Here is a 25,334-nt window from a genome sequence, read left to right as displayed (position 1 = left end):
AACAAGAGGTTGTAACGGGTGCGAGTGGATTTGTGTGGGTCTGTGGATGATATCAGTGATGTCATTTGAGAGATCACTGACCATGTAATGAGTGATGTAATATGTGAGGTCATAAGCAGTGCATTGCAGGGGTGTAAGTTATAGTTCGCTCAGGTAACTATCAGAGCTGAATTTAAATTCAGAGGGGGGGGGGGGAGATTTCTGCCCCAGGGACCCCATCCCAAGAGAAATATATATATATATATATATATATATATATATATATATATATATATATATAAAAATATAAATATAGAAGCCGGCGCTACTTAAATCTGGACACTGACAGCACTTGTTGTTCGAAGAGGCATCTGAAGAAGGAACTCACTCCGAAATGCATTATGCCTGGTCAATAAAGCTGCCGATTACCTGCTAGCCTGTGCGTGTGCCTGATCCTTTCATCTGAGGGGACTTGGTCTATATATATATATATATATATATATACACACACACACACACATATATATATATATATATATACTTATACTACTGGCGGTCGCCAGTAGGTAGTTATAGTTAGAACCTTTTTTCCATAGGAAATCCGCAACATTCTATTCCCAATTAGTCTGGCACTGGTTGACGAATCTTCCAAACTTTTGCCCAGCTCCGGTTCGCTCCTATCCTGAAAGTCTCGTGGCGATACGTCAAGTGAGGGCTGAGAAAAAATGGGGGTCCCAAAACGCGTTTTCCCCATGCAATTTCCCATAGGACTTGTTGACGCAGCTACAGCCCGAACTGCTGAACGGAATTACACCAAATTTGGCAAAGAGGTAGTCCTCAGTTCAGACTCGTGCCTTTTGCATAAATGGTGTAAATCCGTTCAGTAGTTCCTGTGAAAATTAGACTAAAAAAAGATATATATCTATGGCCTCGGAGGATCTGTTGGCAGCCATTTTGTGCCTTGGTAGAAGTGAGGCTGATTAAGTAAGGGAAATAAGTGTGTGAAAGATGTAAAGGGGGCAGGGTAGAAATACTCTGACCCTCTAGTGTTGCTTAGGGGGTCCCAGAAGGACCCCTGGGGCCCCCTTTAAAAAAAAAAACAAAAAAAAAATGCGAAATGCGCGTATGGAGCGCGGATCCGACCAGAATTTTTTTTTTTTAAAACCCGAAGCGCGGGCTTCCGCGCTTCGTTAATAATTAACCCCCAGGTGGGCCAAATCCGGGGGGCAAAATCTTAATAAATTAATGGGGGAGGGGGGCTGCGTGGCCCCCCTCCTGGAGCCCTCGAGGGCCCTGGGGACCGCCACCCCCCAGGGCCAGCTCCTAGAGTGTCCTGGGGTGCCCACCCCCAGGACACTTCTTTGCTATGTGAGGGCGGAGTCTCCCACCCTCCCATAGCAAACTTAGTTAGGATTTTTAAAGAGAGAGCAGGAAAACCTGCTCTCTCTTTCAAAATCCAAACGATATTGCTTTTCCACACGGGGAGCTGCATGTCAGCAGCTCCCCATGTGGAAAAGCAACGCCGGCTCCCGAAGGATGCGGGGAGCCGGCTGGGACCGTGGGGGCGGTGGGGCTCCCCCCACGGTCTCCAACGTTTTTTTTATAAGCCCCGGGGGATGGGATCCCCGGGGATAATAAAAATTAGTGATAGGGGCCATTTTTTTTTTAACTGTAAAATTAGGAGTCGCGCATTCTAACGCGTTGGGTGCGCGGATCCAAGGAAAAAAGGGAAAACAAAAATTAATAAAGTATTGGAAATATAGTTTAAATTTTTTTTAAAAAATTACAATTGTTTTTTTTTAAAAAAACATTAAAAACAATTAATATTTTTTAATTTTTAAAAGAACTGTAAAAATAAGTTAAATGGTGAGAAAAAAGTATTTAAAAAAATACAATTAAAGAAATGGACACACTGAATTGGAAAAATTTAGAAATCCAATGAAAATCATTAAACATCATAGCTTTAGAGATAAGTTATAGATCGGAATTAGCATTTAAAAAACCTTTGAAATTCACTGAAAAACCATAGGTTTCATGCACGTTATAGATCGGAATTTGCATTTAAAAAACCTTAGAAATTCACTGAAAAAGCCATAGGTTTCAGGGGCGTTATAGTTAGCTGGACATTTCCCTCGTACAAAACCCTAGAAATTCCCCCGTTATAGTTAGTTCAGCTAACTATAACTCACGCCCCCGCAATGCACTGCTGCTGACGTCACATATTACATCACTCATGACACGGTCAGTGACATCACTGATGATAACTCAAATGACATCACTGATGACATCATCCATGTGCTAAATTAGTGCATCTTCTCAAACCCTAATATAACCTTTGATACACCGACTCAAAATTTCAGACGGCCATTCTCAAAACCATAGATGGAGTAGTTTCTTACCTGTAACTCCAGTTCTGTAGTATGGGTATCTCTGTTATAGTCCTAATCTATGAATAGTCCCGCCCATGTGCGGGGACCCCGGAGCAATCAAAATATCTCTTAAGCTGTCCTGCATTTGCAAACCTGCAAAGACACTTAAGAGACAGACAAAATAATACAGCCTAACAACAATATGGCTGCACTGGCCAGCACTTCATCTGAAGTGAACACAAAAGCCAAAATAAAGTTTAAATGTCATTTTTATTCACATCTGACATGTTCCTTTATTATCACACACTCCCTTCACCAAAATCCCTTTAAACAATAGAGAGGAAGGGGTGGACAGACAAGCCCTATAGGCTGTCATTATGTGTGCTAAAAAGGATACCGTGCCTTTAAGGAACTCTCCAGAGACCCCCGGTATCCCAGGATGCACAGCCAAAGCAAGTTACTTTCAGTTCTTTTTGAAGGTGTATAACAACAGGCCTGATACTGTCAGGTTACTCCACCGGGGAGGAGGGAGGGTCGCTTATGACTATAACAGAGATACCCCTACCACAGAACTGGAGTTACAGGTAAGAAACTACTCCTTCTGTAGTAGGGGATCTCTGTGTATAGTCATAATCTATGAATAGAATGGCAAGCCCATCCCAACCAACAAACAGCGGTGGAGTAAAAACCGAACACCAACAAATTACTGTGCAAACAAATTCCTCAGCGAAGCCTGTCCAACCTGCGCATCTGCCCTAGCATCAGAGTCCAGGCAGTAATGCTTTGTAAACGTATGGACAGACTTCCAGGTGGCAGCCTTACAAATGTCAGCAATTGGAACATTCCTAAGCAAAGCTGTAGTCGCTGCTTTGCCCCTAGTCGAATGCGATGTAGGCTTACCCCCTAACGTCTTATTAGCTTTCTGATAACAGAGCTGAATACAGGACACAATCCATCTGGAGATGGACTGTTTCGAGGTAGCTAGACCAGTTCTTACTGAACCATAATTTACAAACAGTTGATCCGACCTGCGGATGTCTTTGTCTTATCTAGATAGAATTTCAACACTCTACGCACATCTAGCGAATGCAGATACCTCTCCGCCGGAGAGGAGGGATGCTGAAAAAATGTAGGCAAAGTTATCACTTGATTTACATGGAAATCAGATATCACTTTAGGCAAAAACTTAGGATGAGTACGCATTACCACTTTAGAAGCATGGAATACAGTATACGGCTCTTGACAACACAGAGCCTGAATCTCACTTACTCTCCTGGCCGATGTAATGGCCACAAGGAAGGCAGCCTTCCAGGACAAATGCTGCAGAGAAGCCTTATGAATAGGCTCAAAAGGCTCCCTCATTAATCTTGACAACACCACGTTCAATTCCCATGGTGGAGAAGGTCGTCTAACAGGGGGAAACACCTTACGCAAACCCTCCAAAAAATCTTTAATCACAGGGATTTGAAAAAATGAGGTTTGGGAAGGGCCCTTTCGATGTAATTTGAGATGTCATCAGTGACGTCACTGACCATGTCATGAGTGATGTAATATGTGACGTCATCAGCAGTGCATTGCGGGGGCGAGAGTTAGCTGAACTAACTATAACAGGGGAATTTCTAGGGTTTTGTACGAGGGAAATGTCCAGCTAACTATAACGCCCCTGAAACCAATGATTTTTCAGTGAAAATATATATATATATATATATATATATATATATATATATATATATATATATATATATATATATATATATATATATATTACCTACTGGCGGTCGCCAGTAGGTAGTTATAGTTAGGACCCCTTTTCCATAGGAAATCCGCAACATTCTATTTTGAATAACTTTGGCGCCGGTCGACGAATCCTCGCGAATTTCTCAAAATAGGTGGGGCGCTACGCTCCGCTCCTACCCTGAAAGTCTCGGGGGGATTCGTCAAGCGGGGGCTGAGATAAAAGGGGGGTCCCAAAACGCGTTTTTCCCATGCATTTTTCCATAGGACCTTTAGACAGGGCTACAGCCCGAACGGCTGAACAGAATTACTAGAAATTTGGCAGAGAGGTAGTCCTCAGGTCAAGGAAGTGCCTTTTGTAGGTTTGGTGTAAATCTGTTCAGTAGATTCTGAGAAAATAGCCTTTAAATCAATATATATATCTGAGCCAGCTTACGGTACGCTTACCGTAAGCTTACCGTACGCGTACGGTGGCGTGCGCGAGTGCGATTCTGATTGGCTGTTACATCTAAGTAAACATTCAAATCGGTCGAAACCAGGAAGCGGCGGCCGCCATTTTCTCTCTCGCACTCTGAGGGGGGGGCAGTAAATAAAGGCAAAAAACATATAAAGGGGCTGTTTAGACAGCGCCCATGCACATAGCCATGTTAGTTGAGTCCTCAAAGGCCAAAAACGGTAAATTTTTATTTTTTGAAAATTTCGCCGATTACGCTTACCGTACGCGTACGGTGCGCTTACGCTAAAAATTTTAATAAAAAAAAAAAAACTCTGTGCATGGCATATTATTGTCATCACTTACAAATTAAATTTAACAGATTACCTATCACAAGGAAGCGCATAATATGTCCTCCATGTGCGCACGGTGCGTAACGTGGGCACGCGGTGCGCGTAGCGCACTGTGTGCCCACCTTGCGTGTACGGCACTAACTGCGTAAAGTGGGCGCGCGGTGCGCGAAGCGCACCACGTGCTCACCGTGCGCGCACGGTGCGCAAAGCGCACCGTGCGCGCACGGAACGAACTGCGTTAAGTGGGCGTGCACGCCACGAATGGCGTAAAGTAACTTAGCATTTAAAAAACCGTACAAATTCACTGAAAAAACCATAGGTTTCACACACGTTATAGTTAGGAATTAGCATTTAAAAAACCTTGCAAATTCACTGAAAAAACCATAGGTTTCAGACATGTTATAGTTAGCGGAAATTTTACTGATAAAAAACCAATGAAATTCCCCCGTTATAGTTAGTGCAGGCAACTATAACTCACGCGACCGCAATCTTCTGCTGATGACATATGTGTCTTTATGAAAAAAAAATATTTCTAATATATGTATAGCTAAAAATTTATGGAAGAAGACATGGGCAAATAAGTGTCTAAATACAGTATTAGCATCAGCAGAGGATTGCGGTCGCGTGAGTTATAGTTGCCTGCACTAACTATAACGGGGGAATTTCATTGGTTTTTTATCAGTAAAATTTCCGCTAACTATAACATGTCTGAAACCTATGGTTTTTTCAGTGAATTTGCAAGGTTTTTTAAATGCTAATTCCTAACTAGAACGTGTGTGAAACCTATGGTTTTTTCAGTGAATATATATATATATATATATATATATATATATATATATATATATGTATATATTTATTATTCCAATCGAAAAACGCCCACAATTGGAGAACCTCATACAGCATGTGTAATTTCTTTATTTCGCCAGGCAGTACAACAATGCAGACTTGTGTAGCGAAGTACCAATATCAGCCAATGCAGTCCCAACATGTTTCTGGCGCTTCCGCCCTTGATCATGGGATTGGCATACTGGGAGAAGCAGCGAGCAAGTTGCTTATTAAAGTATTCTAAGTTCCGCCCCCATGTGCGTATCGGCGCATTGCCTCTTGGTAACTGTGGTCTTAATCAGCGAATCCTTCCGTGGATGCCGCTGCTGAATCTCCTCAAAATATTAAAAAACCACAGTGGGTACCCTTCTGCTGACGTGTGGGTCCAGCGCTAACACTAGAACAGCGCATAAGGAACAACGTGTCATATCGCCAGGGTAAGAACAGTACTGCGGCGACCTGGGTGTGATGAAGCTACCCACTGTGGTTTTTTAATATTTGGAGGAGATTCAGCAGCGGCATCCACGGAAGGATTCACTGATTAAGACCACAGTTACCAAGAGGCAATGCGCCGATACGCACATGGGGGCAGATCTTTGAATACTTCTATATCAATGTTAACTTCTGCATATCCAGAGGGGGAACCTAGCACTAAATCTAGCCTGGAGAACAACGGGTCTAATTCAATATATACCAGAAACCTCTTGGATAGTATCAAGACTATTATGCAAACCTATACTCTAGCTATAGCGGAAAGATTGGAAAGTATGGAGAACAGATTGGGGAAAATAGAAACAGATCTGGGTAGGAAGAGAAGCCCTACAAGTCAAAAAGCTAATCCAGAGCTTAAATTGGTCTCAGTCCCTTCCCTAGTGGATAACTCCGTCAATAACTCCCGGCCATTGTCTACTGAATCTGTGTTAGTATTAAATACAATTTCAAATAATCCTATACCAGATGCTTCGTCGCCTAGTAGACCCCCTCTGAATGGGATAGCTCTTGCCCCTAAATATGCTCATAATAATTTTACTACCAATCAGATAAATGCTCCTGTGAGCACTGCAACAGTTAAAACTAACTGCTATCCAACAATCTCTGACATTAAATCTTTCAGAGATCAGGGCAGTCGTCCGATTGGATTAACGAGAATTGAGGAGGGAGGCCTCAGGCAGACCCGGGGGGAACAGATTAAGAGACCACTACCGGATCTTCCCCCAGAAGCCGTACCATATGCAGTGATTCTCACAGGGGTACCTGAGCTCTCAGCGAACAAGAGAGAGAGTTTTTCCCAACTAAAGAATAAAATAACTCACTGGCTGACATTGCACAGGCCAATTGCCGGTAATATAGATGGCAAAATAATACATGTACGCCGTCTTCAGTGGTTGGGTGGAAGACCTAAAGACATTGGGGGGGGATGTGGTTGTGGTAAATTTCAGCGATCAGAATGCAGTACGATACATCCTGAATTGGCCCCAGATAAATCTTAATAGCAGCATTATTCCACGCCCTTTGACCTACTTCTACCCAAGATCTGTAGTATTTCCTCACCAACCTGCCCATGATTACTCTTTTCCTACTACCAACTTCCCCCTTAGGCCGAATAATAGGAATTCGGCCCATATCCATTATGCAGCTCCAGTCGAAGAAACACCTGGGTGGAAATTAGTACCTACCAGGCCGGGTGTTGCTGTACATGTGAGTACGGACTATCCAGTGTCATTCACTCCGCTGGAGATGTCAAATAGGTTTGACATCTTCAGCGGTCTGGATGCCTGTGATTGAAGTTTACAGTTAGGAGGGGAGGAGACAGTGGGTGTACACCCTCTAACTACAGGTGGTTTGGATGAGGCTCTGGAAGGGAATGTACCCTTTGTTCCAAGTATACCTGATGAAGATTCTGATCCGATTAGTGTCACTGTTAATGTCCCAACTAATCTCGATAACTGCACACAAATAGACAACCAAGGTAGCCGTTTAAGTGGTACAACAACTTCCGGTTCAATTAACTATGAGACCCTCCCTGGAGTTACAGGACACTTTTCACCTAGTGACTGTTCAGGGAAGGCCAACAAATCTGGTTGTCCGGTGGAGGTCAGTGGATCAGAGACAGTGGGAGTGCAGGCCATTAGAAGCACAGGAGTTACAACAAATGTTCACAATCCCCTAATTAGTAGTGTGGAGAGCCAGTTTCTGGTCTCGTGGAATGTGGCAGGTCTTAAAAACAAGATGGCATCCAGGGATTGGGCCTCCTTTATTGATAACTATATGATTGTCAACATGCAAGAAACTTGGGCATTAGAACCCCAATATAGATCAGGGTATCTCCATTTTGCAATAGCTGCAACTAAAAAAAATAAAGGAAGACCTAAGGGGGGGACTGACTACCTGGGTAAAACAGGATGATGGATTCACAACTACCCAACTAGCAATTAATTCAAGGGATATTCTGGGGGTTAAGTTAAAATCTCCCTCATTTGGTGAACTCATTATTTTTAATGTGTATGCCAGGGGAAAGCCGGGAGGGAAATCGTCAGAAGTTGTGGTGGCACTGGGACACTATCTAAGTATTTGGAGGGGTGGTGCCAATATATTAATCTGCGGAGATTTCAACTGCTCTTATGAGCCTCTGGACCATATGGATCTAGAGCTCACGGAGGCAGAGGATATCTGTTGGCAAATTCCCCCCCTTAGTATATCCCCTATCACACGGTGGACCCAGGCAGCCCTTCAACTTAAGAACTTCAGTTTAGAACATGGGTTGAGAGCTGTGAACGGTAGGACACGAGGGGATGAGCAGGGTAATCCAACTTTTAATAATGGACTGAGATCCAGCAGAATTGACTATATTTTGGTCAATCTTGAATTCTGGTCATCAATACGGGATATGACTAATTCATCGCATTGAAAGTGACCACAACCCACTCAGTCTCGAGCTACAGCTTCATACAGGGCTGGGGTTAGCTTCAGATGATATAATAGATGATATCGTCATGGCAAATGACACTCGGCGGGTAAGATGGGCCGGAACCATTAGTGAAATGAATGATTTGGTAAAAGAAGCAATCACTGAAACACAGGGGGAGCCGGATTATGAGGATTACTGCAGCAGGGTAGTTCATATCCACTCGACCCTTTTTTTTTTTTTAAATTAAGTAAATATTTTAGTACTCCGAGGAAGAGGAACCCTGGCAAAGGGAAAAGAAAATCGGAGTCATGGTATGATAAAAACTGCAGGACCGCATATAAATCCTTAGCTGACGCAGTACGATCTACTGATAGGGAGGCCATTCGGGCGGCAAGGAACCATTATAAATGGACACAAAACACCGCGAAAAAAGCGTGGGACTCTAAATATTGGGAGGAGTTATTGGCAGCCAGTAAGTCCAGAAATTCGACGGACTTCTGGCATCTTGTGAGGTGGGGCACGGGGAATCAAAAGCCAATCCCGGTTAATTATGTCCCGCCAGAACACTGGGTCAAGCACTTCAAGTCCCAGTTTGCTAACACAAACAACGCCCCAATACCTGCCCCAGCCTTTTTCAGCCGCCCCTCATTAGTAAACACGCTAGTGTTCACCAAGAAAGATGTTGAATGTGCCCTTAACTTAATACCTAAGGGCAGGGCCCCGGGCTTAGACAAAATTCCTGCAGATTTGTTTCTGCATAGCAAATCAGTCTGGGTCCCTTACATCGAATTACTGGCAAATACTATTGCCAAAGGTACCACGGTGCCGGACATATGGCGGGGAGCAGAAATCATACCAATTTTTAAGAAGGGTGATCGAGCGGACCCGGGAAACTACAGGCCAATTAGTTTAATAGCCTGCATTCAGAAGGTTGTGGCCAGAATGGTACTTCTTAGGGTCCAGAATTGGATCGAGGACTCGGGAGTCATGTCTACCTTACAGGCTGGCTTCCGACCCCTGACCAGTACGGTAGACCAAGTTTTTAGATTTTTCACTATATACTGGAAATGGGTGGTTCTGGGGGGTGATACACTCTATGCAGCCTTTGTTGATTTAAAGGCGGCATTCGACCTAGTCCCAAGAGATAGGCTGTGGAGAGCGCTCCACGAGCAGGGTATCCCATCAGAACTGCTTGCGGTTCTGATAAAACTACATGAAAATAACTACGCGCAGGTCAGATGGGGTAACCAGAGTCAGGTGACCGCCAGATTTCCAACGGAAAGGGGTGTGCGGCAAGGGTGCGTGCTGGCACCCACATTATTTACATTATATATAAATAGAGTCACAAATTATTTTAGGGACTCTACTACTGATCCACCCAAACAGAATGGTATCCCCGTCCCCCTGTTAATGTTTGCCGACGATACCCTCCTATTGTCTAAGACTCAGGAAGGGCTTCAGAAGGCAATAGATTGCTTTGAAAAATTCTGTTATGACTACGGCCTCTCTGTTAATGTTTCTAAAACCAAATTTATGACTATGCACAGGTATAGGAACATTAGGGGCAGAGTCTCTATGAATGTGGAACCACTAGAGCAGACTGATAGTTTTAGCTACTTGGGCATTACACTGGGTTCTAGGTTACAGTGGAAGCCGCATGTGGCCCATCTAATCTCCAAGCACGCACAACTATCTGGTGCCCTTTTAAGAGAATTTAAGATGTCAGCCACTAAACCCGTAGCCCCAGTATTAAGAATTTACGACTCTAAAGTAAGATCCTCCATGCTATATGGAGCGGAACTGTGGGGGTCGTCTAATATAGCAGGTTTACAAAAAGCACATAATAAATTTCTCCGCAGTATAACAGGGCTTCCACTTTCCACACTACTTGTACCTCTGCGCATTGATCTGGGCTGTCAGAGTCTGGAAAATATCTGCAGATTTAGACCAGTTGCCTACTGGAGAAGACTGTGGGTGACCCCAGAATTGCATCATTATGCGCTAGCACTTCTGGAAACACGTGATATGGACACTGGGGGTTAAATTTTATGGTTTAGAAAGGTTAAAATTCTTCTTAAATCACTAGGTTTGGGTGATCTTCGGGATAATCCTCAGGAGGCATTATTTTCAAACAACAACAGTTAAAAGAGGTCTACTGGTCATTCATATCCCAGGAGGAGTTTCAGTCACACACTGCCCCATCGCATACTAGGGTTTTTTTGGAGCTGAAACACACTCCTAGGTATGAGTTGTACTGGGATTTGATCACTATGCCCCATGATAGGAAATTATTCCATCAGTTTAGGGTAGGTACCCTCCCATTGAATACGGTTACCTGTAAATGGGCATCTAGTAAAAGTGACCAAATGTGCCCTTTCTGTACAACACACCCGGAATCCATAGCTCATGTTTTGTTTATCTGCCCAGAATACAAGGCTCCCCGTCATAAATGGATTAGAGCAGTCTGCATTCAAAAGGGTATCATGACAGGGATTACTGCACTGAGAATATTTCAAACTGACTGTTCGGAAACAATGGTGATAGCGATAGCTAAATTTTTCAAATGGATGTGGATAATAAGAGTTGGGAAACTGAGAGCTCTCCAGTCGCCAAAAGCTTATCCAGTATAATTGTGGTATTCTTATTTTTATTACTAAAGTTTTAGCATGTTTTTACGGAAGACAGATATTTATTTTTTTAATTGGGAGAGAAGGAATATTAATTATGTAGTGAACTCAAATCCTGCGGTTCTCGGTTTCAGTGGTATGCTTTCTGTGTATAACATAAATGTGTAGCTCTAATGGATGTGCTTGATGATGTATTGTGTTTTTTATTTCTTTTTATATATCTGATGATGAAATGTGTTTTTAAATTTGTCTTTTATGACAATATGTCGAAATAAAGACTGAATAAAAAAAAATAAAAAAAAGAATACTTTAATAAGCAACTTGCTCGCTACTTCTCCCAGTATGCCAATCCCGTGATCAGGGGCTGAAGCACCAGAAACATGTTGTGACTGCATTGGCCGATATTGCTACTTCGCTACACAAGTCTGCATTGTTGTACTGTCTGGCGAAATAAAGAAATTAGACACGCTGTATGAGGTTCTCAAATTGTGGGCGTTTTTCGATTGGAATATATATAAAGTTTAAGGGGGACAGGCGGCCCACTCCCTGACGATTACGGACACGGAGACCCCATCCCTTGGAACCCAGCCTCTACATCTGTTGGGGACTGCTGGGTGAGCCAGAAGGCCTCAGCGGTCCCTGCAAGCCACCCACCTCCTGCGGGAGTCAGCATTGCTTTTACACGTAGGGAGTTGCTAAACATGCAGCTCCCGCTGCGTAAAAGCAATTTTGCTCCGCTTACAGCAAGCAAGAGCATTTTTCATGCTTATTATTATTTATTATTTTTTATTTGTGTGTTTTGTAAAGCGCACAGCTGCCCCAACGGGGCGTCCCGGCGCTGGTAAAACTTGGAGACAGTGAGGGTAGGAAAAAGAGGATAACCTTATGAGGAAAAAAGGTGGGTCTTTAGTGACCTTCGGAATGCCACTTCAGTTTGACATGCGCGTAGAGTAATCGGAAGCTTGTTCCAGCACTGAGTGGCACAGACCTCGAAGGTTTTCCCTCCAGTACGAGAACGTTTGAATCTTGGGGTTTCCAGGAGAAGAAGGGAGTTAGAACGTAATGTCCTGGCCTTGACGTACGGCTTCAGAGTGCTTTTCAAGTGGGCTGAGCCATTACCCTTGGAAGCACGAAAGGCCAGCGTCATGGCCTTGAATACACATCTCTTGGCTATCGGTAGCCAATGAAGTTTTCGGAGGAGGGGAGAGATGTGTTGTCTGGCTGGGATTCTCTCGACCAGCCGGGCGGCAGCATTTTGGACAGTCTGTAATTTGTGGCAAAGGCCTGCTGTGATACCAAGATATAGTGCGTTGGCGTAATCAAGGTGAGATGTTATAAGTGCATGTACCACAGTCTTACGGCAGCCTGCCGGCAGATAGTTGATAAGCCGGTTAATCGTCTTGATCTTTGCGAAACAGGATGCTGCTACTGTTTGGACCTGAGCGTTAAAACTAAGCTGATTGTCCCAGCGCACTCCCAAGTTTCTCACCAAGTCTTTGGGCGTGGGGGCTTGGCTCAGGTCAGCTGGCCACCACAGATTGGAATCCAAAGGGGATGGTGAGTTAAAAAACAGGATCTCTGTCTTTCCAGCATTGAGTCGGAGGGAATTAGAGTCCATCCAACTAGAGATGTCTCTGAGACAGGATTTCAGCGGATCAAAGGCAAAAGCGGAGGGAGTCTCAAAGGTAAAGAGTAACTGAATATCATCAGCATAGGAGGTGGATTTAATCCCAGTTCGCGCAATCAATTTAGCTAGGGGGGTAAAATAGACATTAAACAAAAGCGGGCTCAGGGATGAGCCCTGGGGGACTCCCCATTTGAGTGGTCTAGCTGAGGAGGTGTAAGGAGAGGTATATACCTGCTGTGTGCGGTCACATAGGTAAGAAGCGAGCCACTTAAGAACCGTTCTGCCAATGCCTAGGTCTCCCAGTCTTCTCAGCAGGATCTTATGAGAGACGGTGTCAAATGCCGCTCAAAGATCTAGCAGCACTAACACCGCCCTCGACCCCCGGTCCAGCGACCATCTCACCGAGTCAGCCATTTCAACAAGGGCTGACTCCGTGCTGTGGCCCGACCGAAAGCCGTGCTGAGAGTCATGTAGGAGCCCATTGGTTTCGATGTAATTCGCCAGCTGGGAATGTACCAGTTTTTCTAGGATCTTAGCTGGGGCAGGCAGAAGAGAGATCGGCCTGTAGTTACTGGGGTTGTCAGGGTCCAAATTTGGTTTTTTCAAAATGGGAATCAGGGAGGCATGTTTCCATTTGGCGGGAAAGCAGCCCATTCTTAGGGATTCGTTCCAGATATGGTTCAAGTAGGGATTGAGCAGGGGGGCCAATTTCTTGTATTGTTTGGCTGGCCAAGGGTCATTGGGCGAGCCAGACTTACATTTGAGTAGTTCTGCCATAGAGTCGGCTTCGGAGATGACTGAAAAGTCAATCAGCGAGGGGGACTGGGGCATGTGAGAAGTGGATTCCTCTTTCGGGTCTTCACTGGTGGAAATTGGGAAAGTGGAATAGATGGTCTCTATTTTTTCCTCAAAGAATTGTGAAAGTTTATCGCACAAAGACTGGGAGGCAGGCTGAATCCGAGTCAGCGCGTTGGGGTCCGTAAAGGACCTAACTATGCTGAAGATCTCCCTGGCACCGTTATTAGCGTGTTTAATTCTGGAAGCCAGGTAGTCCCTTTTGTGCTCCACGATCATTCTACGGTATTCTTTGAGGGCTGTCTTATAGATGGTTTTACTATCCAGGGAATAGTTCTGCCTCCATAAGCGTTCGAAAGATTTGCACGCGGCCTTTTTCTGACGAAGCTCGTTGGAGTACCATGGTGCAGAAGGTGTAGCCCTGTAGGTTTTAATAGATTTAAGTGGAGCCAGAGCCTCTAGGGCTTGACTAATCCAGGCATCTAGATGGTCAATACCAGAGTCTGGATCAGACGGCGGGATAGGTTGGGAATTTTTTAAGTATTCCTGGAGCGTTTCAGAGGTGATACGACTCCAGTTTCTACCTGATGCTTTAGGGGGGATAGAGGGTCTAGTGGAACAAAAAATATCTATCTCAAAAGGGATGAGGAAATGATCCGACCAAACGACCGGGATGGGGGAGGCTGCCCGAATACTTGGAAGGTTGGAACAGATCATGTCTAGTGTATGTCCCGCTTTGTGCGTGGGTAAGGCTATTATTTGCACTAGATTACAGGCCGCCAGCGTAGAGATAAAATTTTGGCTGTGCAAGCAGGAATCCTCATTTGCGTGGAGATTGAAGTCCCCTAGAGCAGTGAAATTGGCATAGCGAGTGCTAAGCTGGATGATATAGTCTGCCAAGGCCGGCAGATGGGAGGTATTAGAATGGGGAGGGCGGTAGACAAGTATTCCCGAGCTGGAAGTGGACGGAGAGATTTGGACACTGAAAGGAAGGCCTTCTATACAATCGAGAGGGTCATATAGGGGGAAGGTAGCCGTCCATTTGGATTTATGGATTAATGCGACGCCACCTCCCTGTTTACCATTAGGTCTATTGGCACAGACAATGCAGTAACCCTCCGGAATGGCGAGGGTGATGGTGGGATTCGTAGGGTCATTCAGCCAAGTTTCTGTTAAAAAAAGCAGATCCCAATTGTTGTCTCGAAGGGACTGCCAGATGTCGATGGCATGTTTACTCAATGATCTGCAGTTAATCAGCGCAGCTCTGAGAGTGAAAGAAGGGCAGGCTCCACGAGTAGGGGTGGAAATCAGAGCGCGAGCTGTACTGTATGTCTCATCGAGGGGAGGAAGGGAGAAGTGGCAGACTTTACAAACAAAGGCAGGGCTACGAGCGTCAGGGATGGACCAGCGGCAGGTCAGACAAGGGGGAGGTCTCAGGGACATCAACTCAGTCCGAGTGTATGTTATGGTGATATCACTGGTGGATCGGGCAGGGGGACCGGCCCCGGCCGCGTCGTGATCGCGGACGAGCGCAGACGAGCTTGCCTTAAGCGCGCCTTCGACGCGCAATCGGCGCGCCCGCTGCGCTCGTCCGCTGCGCTTCCGGCACATACGCATGTTTAAAGGGCAAGGGGCGTGGCCTAAAAGGGGGCGTGTCCCTCTGCTCGTCGCGGGGAATGGCGGCCGACGAGACTCCAAGGGTTCACCCTCTCCAGCGCTGAACTCCGCTGAGAGGGGATGCCTGCATGCGATGAACAGCGTCAGAGAGCAGGGTAGGTGCTTTTTAAAAAGTAATACACAACAGGTTAAAATCAGAGCAAAGAGACAATTATCCTACTCCCGGCTGAGCCTCAGGAGGGTCCAAGTTTAACTGGGGCGCTTGTCAGATCAGCGCGCTTTGTACGAGTAAAAAGGGGCGTGGCCTAAAAGGGGGCGTGTCCCTCTGCTCGTCGCGGGGAATGGCGGCCGACGAGACTCCAAGGGTTCACCCTCTCCAGTGCTGAACTCCGCTGAGAGGGGATGCCTGCATGCGATGAAATGAATGCTTCTGCTTGCATGAAATGAAACGTTTGCTAAGGCTTGGCAGGAGCTGTAAAGCTCCCGCCAAGTCATAGAAAACAGCCATTCCCTTCCTTTTGTGCTCCTCACAATTTTGTTAAAGGATCAGTCATACTATAAAAGGTCAGTAATTCTGTTTTGACCTTCATCCGCTCAAATTCTTGCTGCCTTTAATTGTTGCTACTTGAAAGAGAGCACTGTGCCCTCTAAAGTATGAAATGCTTGTGTAGAAGGTACTGGTCCATTACCCTCCAAGTGACGTCTTGCCCTTGGCATACAAGTTACTCTTCTTTTTTCCAACAGTATTTGGCACAAATAAAGACTAGCCAAGAAGTGCTACGCCTTGCAGATGATCTGCATTCTGGTACTCTGAATCGTTTACATGCCTGTTGAACGCTGGTTAGGAGTGGTGTTGGTGTGGTCGCTGCGTGAGCTGAGATGTTGAGGTACTGAGATCTCCTAGCTCAATTTCCTTTTCTTCAAATTCTATACCCTATTCCTCTTCAACCTCTCCTACTTTAGACTCTGTCAAGCCAAAGCTTACTATTTTTATTTACATGAAGATGCTATATGCAAATCACAAATAGATCATAATTAAAACTACTACAATGCACTATCCCTGTACCATTAAAACTTAGATTTTAAACTTAAATAATACTGGTTTATAAATTGTGTACATATAAATATTAATCCTAGAACCCATGACAGGGACAGTAGTCCAAGGCCACTAAGGAGATGCGCTTGGTGTACACATCAAGGGACATGCTTAGCCCTTAGTGCACACACTAAATTAGTGGGAGGCTGGGGTCAAGAATTCCAAAACAAGATTATGAAATAGACAAGGTTGGGTACCCCCGGAGGAAATAAGTGTGTACACCATTTAGGGGACATTCCTACTTCAACAGCTGTCCACTACATGTTGGGCAGCTAACCTCCAGATGTGCTTAGCCAAAGGCTACACGCAGTGGGGGTTAAGAATAAAACTAATCATAATTACCGATGTCACCCTACATGCTCACAACACCCATCTACCGTTGGCACAGGGAAAAAAGTCAGTCTATTAAGACTAAACATGGCAAGCTACAAGTGTTCATTTCAAATATACTTAGTCATTGTATTCTAAATCAGTTTGACAATTATTTTGGCTGATTTAATGCACACATTCCTATTAAACGTTGAAAAACTCGACAAGTACATTCGAAGCACATGCAATGAGAGGCAACACCCCATACCTTCCACTTAATACACCACAACCATCTCCCCAATTAAAAATCAGTTATTTCAAGTGGAAAAAAGAGACTAGGACGTTTAACAAAGTGCACCACAACGTGTATTATACCATCCCCGCACCCCCCCAAATAAACCTGCCCCCCCCCCCCCCTCCACACACCCAGTTGTTTTATTTCAGGGTAAACAGGTCACACCAGAAGCACCAAACAGTGACACAGTACTCTTGTGATTGGTTGGAAAAATTATATAATGAATGAAATCCACTGTATACTTACTTGTACTTCGGAATATCATCTAACTTTTTGTCACCGTTTATTCTATGCACCAAATCAGACTGTTCATTATCATAGGGTGCCAAAATAACGTAGAGCACAGCACTCTTTAAGGCCTAAATAAGACAGAATAAATACATAATTTACACACACAAAAAGACTTTAAAAAATTATTTGTATGAACGTTTTTGAAGAATGTTAGCTTGCTAGATTCATCATGGTTACTGGGTGTAATCACTCACGTAGTGCCCCATGGTTGATTTTCTCGCAACGCACAGGAGTCAATAGCTTGTCCAGGAGAACTGATTTTAGGTGGGTTCCCTTTTCAATTGCCCCTCTACTCTGTTCTATAGACACAGTCTTTGTGTGGGGTGATGCTCCTCACAGCAGGGTAACCTCCCCCCGGGGCACAATGAGATATGGACTATTTGTCTTTGCAGCTGTTGATAACCAGGCGCAGTGATCGGGAAAGAGACAAAAAAGGTGGTTTTACCTTCTCAGTCTGAACAGAGACTGCAGCTCCTTCGAAATGGCAGTGCTACAGGAGGACTAGAAAGGGGGATACGGAGCATTAACTACAAAGTTTTTAGGTCAAGCCTAGGCAGTGCATGCGCGGTCTCTCGACATGCTGCATCTCCTCTGAGGCGTTTCAGCACACCTATCGCTTTTCATTCGTTTGTTAATCTGTGTGCCTTTCAAAATTCCTTTCATTTCTGTGGTCAGTCAAATTTTGTCCCTCCTTTCGGCGTGTTGTTCCCACTCAAGGCTACTGGCCCTGCTCCACTCATCAGTTCTCTTGTGCGCATTATTGTTAGTGTCTGCACACTATTGTTTTGCTGGGTTTCTGGCTGCAACACAAGAACTGTATTGCGTCCCTCGCATTTTCACTTTTTAAACGCGTTCACCTGACTTGCTCCAAGAGCATAGTTGTAAAGAACAAGTTACTTGCCTTCGGTAACGATGTATCTGTAATAAACATTAGTTAGTTAGATTCCTCAACTTAGAATATCCCCAGGCGTCAGGCTGGATCCGGAAAGATTTTTCGTCAGCAATACCCCTTGCGCATCGCTAGGCGTCGTCTGCGGCTCCGCGTCCGTCGTCAGCGTCGTGCGCCGGAATGACGGAGTAGTTAGACGCCGCCCTCGCACGCTGACGTCAGTTCTTGTACATAGCTTTCCGCACCAGGAACGCAGAGCCATGCAAGAGACCGACACTGGTGCCATAAAAACCAAGGGCCCTGAAAAGGGTAGCCTTAAACCTTGATGACGGTTCGCAGAGCGGGGAGGATGGGTGGGTCGGTGAGGAATCTAACTAACTGTTTCTTACAGATACATCGTTACCGAAGGCAAGTAACTTGTTCATCTGAAAGAAACACGTTAGTTACATTCCTCACCTTAGTATACATACCCCAGCAATACAAACCCTGGTGGTGGGTCTGCGCACCAAGATCACACCAGAAAGTCCTGGAGAACAGAACGGCCAAAAAAGCCGTCTCACCGGACTTGGCTGTCCAGGCAATAATGTTTGGCAAACGTGTGCAGCGAGGCCCACGTTGCTGCCTGACAGATGTCCTGCAAGGGGACCCCTCGGCCCAGGGCAGTAGTCGCCGCTGTGGCCCGGGTGGAATGGGCTCTCAGCCCTACAGGAGGGTCCTTTTTAGCCAAGTAGTAACAAGCCTTTATACACAAGACGACCCACCGCGATATGGTCCGCTTGTGTACTGCCCTCCCCTTCTTAGCACCCACATATCCAACAAAAAGCTGGTCGTCCACCCGGAACGGTTTGGTGCGGTCCAAATAAAAGGACAGCGCCCGTTTTGGGTCCAGACGGTGGAGCCTTTCTTCCTCTTTTGAAGGATGCGGAGGCGGAAAGAAGGTGGGCAAAGTGACAGTTTGCCCAATGTGAAAGGAAGTCACCACTTTCGGAAGAAAGGAAGGACGAGTCCGGAGAACAACCTTGTCCGGATGAATAGAAAGAAAGGGAGGCTTAGAAGATAGAGCCTGGAGCTCAATCACCAGTCCAGCAGAGGTGATGGCTACCAGGAAAGAAGTCTTAAGAGTCAGAAGACGAATGGGACAATTGTGAAGAGGCTCAAAGGGAGCGCACATCAGAAAAGTCAAGAGTAGATTCAAATCCCACTGAGGCATTACGAAGGGGACAGGGGGAAACATGTGAGTAATGCCCTTGAAGAAACGAGAAACAGGGGATTTGAAAAGAGAAGGCTGATCAGGAAGCCGTAAGAAAGCAGAGATAGCAGAAAGATATCCTTTTAGGGTGCCCAGAGCAGAGCCCTGCTGGGCCATAGAAAGAAGAAAGAGGAGAACCTCAGCAAGAGGGGCGGAAAGGGGATCCACAGCCTTTGCTGTGCACCATGCTACAAATTTGTTCCACCGGCAGGCGTATACCGATTTTGTGGAGGGACGCCTGGTTGCCAGAATGAAATCACAGACTTCAGGAGGCAAGTCAAATGGCATCAACTGTCGCCGCTCAATCTCCACGCATGGAGGTGGAGACTGGACAGGTTCGGGTGGAGAACCGTCCCCTGCTGCTGCGACAGAAGGTCCTCCTGAAGAGGCAGTCGTATCGGGGGATCGATTGACATACTGAGTAGCTCGGGATACCTGTACCTTCGTTCCCAATCCGGAGCCACCAAGATAACTTGGGATCGGTCGCGCCTGATCTTTTTCAGCACTCTGGGCAGAAGTGGTATAGGCGGAAAGGCGTACAACAGACCACAACTCCACTCGCGACGAAATGCGTCCCCGAGCGAGTGCCGCCTTGGAAACTCCAACACGCAGAACTGCTGACATTGCTAGTTCTCTACGGTGGCAAATAGATCTAACCAAGGCTCTCCAGACTGCCGAAAGAGGCCTTGCGCCACGTCCGAGTGTAGACACCATTCGTGATCCATCATGCACCGGCGGCTGAGTTAGTCTGCTCTGGCATTCAGAGACCCGCCAGATGTTGAACCACCAGGGTGATGCCCTGATGTTCCAGCCACGTCCAGAGGCGAGGAGCCTCCTGACAAAGGGTCCACGACCCCACCCCGCCCTGTTTGTTGCAATACCACATGGCGGTGGTGTCTGTGAACACCTGCACCACACTTCACCGGATAACGGGAAGGAATGCCTTCAGTGCAAGTCGGATCGCTCTCAGCTCCAAAAAGGTTGATATGGAGCTGAGACTCCGCCGGAGACCAGAGGCCTCTGATCTCCGCCTCCCCCAAATGCCCCCCTCCATCCCAGGAGGGACGCATCTGTCACTACTACGTGCTCCGGTTGGGGTAGGGAGAGGGACCTGCCGCTGACCCTAACGCGGTTCTTAAGCCACAAAACCAACTGCTTCGCAGTGCCCTCCGAGATCAAGACATGGTCGGACAGGTTGCCCCGATGCTGGGCCCACTGAAACTTCAGGTCCCACTGCAGAGCCCGCATTCGCCACCTGGTGTAATGCACTAATAGGATGCAGGAGGCCATCAGACCCAGAAGTCGCAGCACCAACCTGACCGAAACCCGGGATAGAGGCTGAAAAATGGGAATCAGAGTCTGAATATCCAGGACCCGCTGTTCCGGCGGATAGGCCCGGAACTGCGCCGAGTCCAGAACCGCTCCGATGAAGAGGAGCTTCTGGGAGAGACTCAGATGCGACTTCGGCACATTGACGGAGAACCCCAGCAAATGCAGGAGGTCAGCCGTAGTCTGGAGGTGGGAGACTATTTGCTGGGGCGAACCCGCCTTCAACAGCCAGTCGTCGAGATAGAAGAAGACTGGAACCCCTAATCTGCGCAGATGAGCTGCGAACACCGCCATCACTTTCGTGAACACCCGAGGGGCACTGGCGAGGCCGAAGGGGAGCACGGTGAACTGAAAATGCTCCTGACCCACCGTGAATTGCAGGTAACGCCGGCAGGACGGGGATGTGGAAATAAGCGTCCTGCAAGTCCAACGCTACCATCCAGTCTCCAGGGGACTAGGGCAGCCAGAACCTGAGCTAAGGTGAGCCTCTTGAACCTCTCCTTCCGGAGGAAGGCGTTGACGCTCCCGAGGTCCAAGATAGGGCGTAGGCCCCCTTTGCCCTTCTTGGGAACCAGAAAGTAGTGGGAATAGCAACCACGACCTACTTCTGGACCAGGAACGCGCTCGACGGCCCCTTTGGCCAAGAGGGCCGCAACTTCCTCCCGCAGAAGGGGGCGCTAGAGGGCGCACTGCAGAATGGCTGGCTGAGAAAGGCAGCTCCGCCGGGCGGAAGACAATTAGCGGACTTTCGCCCCCTTAAACCACCCCAACAGCGGCGGAAACGGCGAATATGGCAGTCGGACGCCTCGGTGCCTAAGGAAATGCAGTTGCGGGGCTGAAACGGCGGCGTGGCAGGACATTTTCGGCTAAAAGTGGACGGGGACCGGAGAGCCGACACAAGATGGCCGCGCCCACTGCTCGGGACTGCCGCCGCCTCTGAACGTCCAACAACCGGCCCGCGGCTGCCCGGACCTGCCGTGGTGTAAGAAGCGGAGCGCCACCAACGGGGCGCTGGTGCAATCTGGAGGTGAGCCCTGGGGCGCGAGAAAAGCACTGGCAAATAGCGTGCGTTCCGGCGACCACAAAATGGCGGAGGGGCTGGCTTGCAGACCCGAGATGCTGTGAGGAAGGGAGGCACGAGCGAATGTAGCCAGATGACCACCGCTATATCGGACTCGGAAGACACACGACGGATGGCCGGTGGCGGGGTATGACGTGGGCAGTACCCGGGAGTACACATACCAACGCGGCTGTATGGCGGTGTCAACAGCGAGGGAGAAACAGGCGCGACAACAACGTTGCTGGAAGGGCGATCTTTGCTGGTGAGGGATGTGTGGCCTGTCCCTACTGAAGCGGTACTCCATAGCGCCACATAGCTAGACACTGACGCAACGGCCTCGGACTGGAGCAATACACCACCTCACGGCACTGGACGAAGCACCTCCTTACGTCGCAGGAGACGGGATGGGGCGGCGGACCTAGGGGCCTTCATACTCGCATCGGCGGGAGTGGGGGTGTGGTGGCGCACGGAGCCTGGGTCGGCTGCTGAGGCCAGTGTTGGCGAAGCTGGGGGTGGTGATACACCTGCCAACAGCCGATGGATGGCTGATGTGTAGACTCGCTGCCTGGCTGTAACCCCGTACACCTGCCCGCCGCGCCGCAGCCGTGAAGATAGCCAGGTACCACGCTGACCCACATGCCCACAGCTCCAGGACACAGGCGGCTGACATGGGTAAAACGGACAAACAACAGTCCAAGCTACAGTTCGAGGCCCGCAAACAAGGCAAAAATAGCGCGGCCACCCCAGACGCTGAGGGGGATCGGGAGGCGTCTGAAGGCTCGGGAATGGAGGCTGTCCTGAAGGCGATCCAGCAGAGCCTACAAGAAATGAACAACAAACTGGATAACGTGATGCTGAGGGTCGATACCATGGCGGCAAAGCTTGAGAAACATGATGGACGGCTGACGGAAGCGGAGCACAGGATCTCAAAAGCGGAAGACGACTCCAGGGCTGCGTTGAAAACGTGCAGTGGTCACGATAAAGCGCTTGAGACCCTGCGAGCGAAGGTGGAGGACCAGGAAGCTAGATCCAGGAGGAACAACATACGCATTTCTGGCCTTCCGGAGTCCACAAACACTGGGAAGATGGAGACCTATGTGGAGACACTACTAAAAGAAATCTTCGGGGCCGATAAATTCTCACCTGTCTTCCTTGTTGAGCGGGCCCATAGGTCACTGGCACCAACACCTAAACCGGGAGCAGCCCCACGCATGATAATAGCGAGGATGTTGAATTACAGAGACAGGGGACACAGCACTCAGGATGGCCAGGGAAATGGGCAAAATCACACATCAAGGAAATAACCTGGAATTTTACCCAGACCACACTATGGCGGTACAGATGGCCCGCAAGGAATTTGCCCTGGTGAAGAAAAAATTACGAGACATGGGGCTAGGGTATGCAATGCTCTACCCAGCAAAACTAAAGATCATGTCAGCGGGTAAGCCGGTAATACTCCCCACAGTGCAGGCGGCGCAGGAATACGTCAAGAAGCTGGGACAGCGAAGGGAATCGCAGGAAAGGACCGATCGAACCAGCGACGTTGAATGACTCCTGGACACACGGGACCACGCGCGACGACAAAAGTAAGACCTACTCTACACCCAGTTGTGGATATATACAGGCCGTCGAGTGCCACAGGGCGGACTGCGATCAATGTGGCAGTAGGCGCCCAGTGAGATGACGGGCGACCCTGCTCTCCCACTGAGTGCGGGAGTAAGAACTGATGACACACTCCCTGCCTGGAACAGTTGATCGGTTGCACCGGAGGTGTCCCCTATCGCAGTGAGTACAGTGAACGCATTGGGAATGAGGAGATTGGTGGCCATAGACTTACGTCTAAGATGGGGAACACAATGCACATGCAACACGCGGAGGGCTGGCGCAACGGCGCGAGACACTGGGTGACACTAGCCTCTTGGGAGGTGGCGGTCCACCGATAGAGGGAGATGCAATCCGGCTGGGAGAGACAGCAGTAAAGGAACCTTGCAGGTGTACAGCGGGATGCTGGACACTTGAGACATGGCGCACTTATGCATCGGCGGCCGGGCCGGCGGTTGTGATTGCAAACTTGTATGGGGTGGGGGAGGGGACGGAAGGTAACATGCAAGTTAATCAATATTAATGCTTCAAACTTCTGCCCACATCCACTATGTGGATGGAGATGTGTGAACCTGGCGACACCCCCAGGAGGGTGCGCCCCACTTTGAATCTAATTATACTACAGTTGAAGTTACAGTTACTTCTGGGATGGCTTTGGCAAAGTTCGGGTGCTAAAGTGGGTGGGGGGAGGGTGGGGGAATTGGACTCTAACCGACTGCAACCTCTGTGTCTGAGAAGCATGGCGAACTCCTTGGTAAGGTACTATCACATATATAATGTTTGCACTCAACGCATGCCGCTGTCACGTTCACCTACCGTAGGGTATAAAACAGTGCACACGCGATATGGAACCCTGACTGAACATCTGACGGGGATAATCCATCACCCTATACACACGCATGTCACGTAGGGACTCGCTGAAATTACTCACTTGGAATGTGAGAGGGCTGGGCAACCCTAAGAAAATTAGGCGACTGTTTGCTTACTTTGATAGGCTGCGAATCAACATTGTTTTCTTGCAGGAAACACATTTGGGTCGAGACGGCACTTCCACACTGGGGGCTAAATGGGCTGAATCGGTCACTCACTCTAACTACTCATCTTACTCCAGGGGAGTGAGCATATTGATTAGGAACGGTACGGGCTTTGACATTACCGACGTTCACAGAGACACGGCTGGGCGGAGCGTGGCAATAGCTGGCAGGATTCGAAGGCAACAGATCCTATTAGTAAACACATATGGCCCTAATGTGGATGATCCGGGGTTTTTTAGAAAGGTATGGGACACCATCACGGACATGCAGGCGCCTCACGTAATATGGGGAGGGGATTTCAATGTCACGTTGCAAGACGCACTAGATAGAGCAGCACACACTGCGGAACATCATGGGAACGCCAGGACAATGTTGCGGGACGCAATGGAAGACCTACGCATGGTAGATCTGTGGAGGGCGCGTAACTCGGGGGTAACGACAGCGACACACATAAACGCGGCGAATAACAGTTGGTCCAGGATAGATTACTGGCTGGGCACACAAGACGTACTCTCATGGGTATTAAATGTTGTTCACTTACCCCGAACACTATCGGACCACAGTCCGGTGCTTTTGGAGGTGGAGGTCCCATACTACGACCCACCGCCTTTCACCTGGCGTTTTAACGCAGCGGCACTGAGAGACCCTGTATACGTTACTACAATACAGGAGGCAATAGGAGACTACTTTGACCTTAACGGCCCAACAACGGAAGACCCGGGTTTGTTATGGGAGGCCTTTAAGGCTACAATCAGGGGAGTCTGCCTCAGTACAACCTCAGGCATCCTCAGAGTTCTCAGACGGCAACTGCACACACGCGAACAGGCCATTCAAAAACTGGAACAGTCCTACACCCAGACGGGAGACACCAAAATCTTGGGGGATATCCAGGTACTACTGACGGAGCATGCTA

General features: G+C 47.7%; 1 protein-coding gene across 1 annotated transcript in view; it reads right to left on the bottom strand.

The window, feature by feature from the left end:
- The window catches only part of PSMD12 (proteasome 26S subunit, non-ATPase 12), a 181,876-nt gene that overhangs the window by 25,685 nt on the left and 130,857 nt on the right, over nucleotides 1-25,334 (bottom strand). The window contains exon 8 of the mRNA XM_085617265.1: nucleotides 17,214-17,326. Coding sequence (XP_085473391.1) covers nucleotides 17,214-17,326 — 113 coding nt within the window. The remainder of the gene's footprint in view (nucleotides 1-17,213; nucleotides 17,327-25,334) is intronic.

This window comes from Triturus cristatus, chromosome 7, assembly GCF_964204655.1.
Source record: "Triturus cristatus chromosome 7, aTriCri1.1, whole genome shotgun sequence".
NCBI lineage: Eukaryota > Metazoa > Chordata > Amphibia > Caudata > Salamandridae > Triturus > Triturus cristatus.
This window is presented reverse-complemented; position numbering and strand designations above follow the sequence as displayed.